Source organism: Dipteris shenzhenensis, chromosome 24 (genome assembly GCF_047967505.1).
Source record: "Dipteris shenzhenensis isolate YYH24624 ecotype China chromosome 24, Dip_SZ_1.0, whole genome shotgun sequence".
Taxonomy (NCBI): Eukaryota; Viridiplantae; Streptophyta; class Polypodiopsida; order Gleicheniales; family Dipteridaceae; genus Dipteris; species Dipteris shenzhenensis.
In genome coordinates, this window is record NC_141619.1 from 41961262 (window position 1) to 41964713 (window position 3452).

General features: G+C 45.5%; 1 protein-coding gene across 1 annotated transcript; it reads left to right on the plus strand.

Annotated features, from left to right (window-relative positions):
* The first annotated feature begins 2261 nt into the window (after window positions 1–2261).
* Window positions 2262–2905, plus strand: LOC147886611 (boletus edulis lectin-like). The gene has a single exon (XM_087395997.1). It carries the CDS (start codon window positions 2327–2329, stop codon window positions 2753–2755), a length of 429 nt encoding a protein of 142 aa, XP_087252123.1. The 5' UTR covers window positions 2262–2326; the 3' UTR covers window positions 2756–2905.
* The last annotated feature ends 547 nt before the right edge of the window (window positions 2906–3452 follow it).

The following is a 3452-nucleotide window of genomic DNA, read 5'->3' on the forward strand; positions in this document are numbered from 1 at the left end:
GGAGTTGCACATGCATTGGTTGCAGCCACCACAAGGTTAATCCAGTTGAGGGTGTCATAGAGACTAGCACAACTCTTTGCTATCCCCACTCCTGTTGAACATTGATCACAAATATTATTGATCCATGTGATGAAAGTCTCGTGGCTACTTCTCCTTATAAGAACTTCTCTACTTGCTCTGATTCAGCATCTTATACTAACCTTTCAACTAGTTCCAAGCCTCACTGGGTTTGGAGATATGCTAAATAAATGTCAACATAGACTTACTTCTACTAGTAACAATAATTTATAGTGCATCTACGTTTCTATGTGTCCTGGTACATTGAAGAGTTACACCAAGAGTGATCATGTTGTTGGGGTGGCTTGGGTTCAGTGTTGTGACTAGTTTTGGATCCAATCCTAGAATAATATTAGAGAGCTCGTATGCATCCAAAATGGCACTGGCCTTGCACATTCAAAGTTTGTAATTGGTCCCATCAAGCTTGCCTTTGGTGAAGGTAGGTCGATGACCTTGCATGATTTACACTTGGGTCATTGGGGATCTTGGGGCTACTTGACTGTCCGTAGTCATCAATCCAAATGTCTTCAATTGTTATAGAAATATCATTGAACTAGCACCAAATGTCTTGGGGTTACTTGACTATCCATAGTCATCACTCCAAATGTCTTGAATTGCTACAAAAGCTCATTAAACTTGCACCAAACATTGCTACTTAGAGCACCTGAGCTCCAATACCATGAAAGATAATGGTACACTGTGGAAGGTAATAACAAAATGTAAGTACACAAAATAATAAAGAGAATAACAAATTTTGAGATACGAAAATTATTGATACAATTGATGGTTATTGAGCTATCCACCTGTGCGCTCTTAAGAGATAGCTTAGATGATGGTCTGGATAGATGCTAGACAGAGGATTGCAAGCACTGATGGTTGTAGATAACTTAAGACAACGTGAGTGGCTAGTATCTAATGTGCCATGTAAATCAATTAGACTGACAACAAATGTAGATCAATCGAAATGACCATAGATGTTTTAGAAGTCATATAGTTGATGAGCTGACTATAAGCTCACTATAAGTCATATGGAGATCATACAAGCGAGCCGACTGTAGATGATATAGAGGTTGACCATCGAGAATAAGACCTTTGAAGAACCCTTAGGCCCTCAACTGTGGGGTTTATTGATCTCTTCGGGGCTAACGGCCCCCAAGTCAGGAGTCCTCAAGGCTGGTATCAAGCTCTATCCCACTCGACTAGATGTCAAGTCTAAATAGGCAATCTCATAACCATCAGGTCTACAAACTAAGACCCCTTCAGTGTCAATCAGGGAGGGATTGGGGACCCTCCGTATATTCGGTGCCCATCATGGATTCTCCTCATGTGGAGGGCTTACAAAATTGGGTACTTAGAATAATGGTAGGTGACTTTGATGAGCGGTGGACATTTGAGATCACTTGAACATGGCCCCTCTTATAGCATGGCAAATCTATCTACTCTAAGTAATCCCTCTCCATGCATTTGTTAATTGGGGGTCCTCAAAATCCATAGGTGCATTAAGACATTAACAAGTTCCACCGAAAATGGTGTGGAGGAAGACTTGAGAGGAGAGGCAGAGAGAGAGAGAGAGAGGTGTTGTGAGAGAGCTGGGAATTGAGAGAGAGAGAGAGAGAGAGAGAGAGAGAGAGAGCTGGGAATTGAGGAGCGATGAGAAGTGGAGAAGGAGAGAGGTGGGTGGAGGGGTGGAAGGCTGAGCGAGGCGTACCCGCAAGGTGAGGAGTGGCGATGGAGGTGATGAATGCATGTGAAAGGGAGGAGGAAAGCTGACAATGGGAGGACAAAGTTGGGGAATGGGAGGTGAGGGGGGGATGAGGTCTGCAGATGTGTGAAGGGCGGGCGATGAGGGAGGGAAGCTGGGGGATGATGAAGTAAGAGGCGCCATAGCCATAGCCAAAGCCAAAGCAAGCTAAGCGAGCAAGCTTCCACAACAGTGTCTTTGTTGTGCAGCACAGTATAAGAAGCAACTGTGTCCGGGAGGGTGAGGGAGATCAGGTTGAAAATATTTTGGGAGCAGCTTCTTCTCCACCTCCACCACCACCGCAAATCCAGTGCGATCGATCGATCGATCCATCAATCGTGCATATGGTGGTCCCTCTCTGCGCTTGGCGCTCCAGCACCACTTCCGGTTCGTGGCCATACCGCTGATCAGGGTATATAAGCATCGTTTAGTGACACCATTGCTCACCACAATCTTTCACAGTTGCAGTTGGGCGATCCACTTTCCACACACTAGCTAGCTCGCTCCGTTTGAGTTCAGTCTATCAGCATGAGTTACACCACCCACGTGAGAGTCATCCAGACCGAGCCCTCCGCTTGGTACAGCATCGTGGAGAAAACCGTCTGGCACTTCGCCAACGGCGGCACCTGGAGTGAGGTGGAAGGCGAACAGACCCTGACCATGGGTGGCAGTGGCACCTCCGGCACGCTGCGCTTCAAGAACCCTCAGGGTGACTACTTCTTGGTGGCTCTGGGCGTTCACAACTACAAGAGGTGGTGCGACATTGTGGTGGACGTGAACTCTTCAAACACCGGCACAGAGATTCACCCGAGCTACTATAGCGACGGGCCAAGAGGCCAGATGCTGTGGAAGCAGCTGGCGAGTCTGGAAAAGACCAGCGACAAGGGAGTCCACGTCAAGGTTGAGTACTACAAGGAGGAGGGCAACACCTATTGGGCCACCATTACCATTTCCTGAGCATTGCCGTTGGCTGCTGGGAGACGGATGACAGTGTCATGTAAAACGGTAGTGTCAAAGTAACTAACTAAATAAACACACTCCTACGGTTGTGGCTGGCACTTCCCCTTTAAGTTGTAATCCGTTCTTATGTCGTATAGCAATGGAATATGTTTTATGGCCATAATTGGCCTTTTTTTTTCTGTGCCCAACAGCACTGCCCCGGTGAACTTTTGTTGCTTTTAAGTCAAATTGTATGTTAAAACAATTACATTGTTGCTCTTAGCTTATGCACCTTTGCATGAGATAAGATTACTCAATTATGAGCTTTCAACATAAAGTCAATCGATATGTGCTTTGGATGAAACAACTTTCAAATGCCTCAAGAAGCTCCTCAAACACTCTTGCCTCCATGATGTCGCCGACCTTGCTTGACTTCTCCATTTCTTCGATGTTAGATTTCTCTTAGAATTAATCCATTGTGAGGAATAGGCTTGAAGCTACACTATAATGTTCAAGTTATACCACGGTTAGGAGTAGCTTGAAGCTATGCTATAATGTTAAGATAGCCATACTACAAAGTAGGCAGAGAACGACCAAGAGAGATCTGGCAAAAGTTGAAGAAGTATAGGAGGGCTGAATTGTGGGAGAGGATGTTGGGAAAGAGAACGACATAGAGAAGGTAGAATTGAAGAATAGAGGAGGGCGTGAATTGTGG

Excerpts from the sequence above, each read along its gene's own strand:
- LOC147886611 (XM_087395997.1), top strand. The coding sequence starts at position 2,327 with ATGAGTTACACCACCCACGTGAGAGTCATCCAGACCGAGCCCTCCGCT.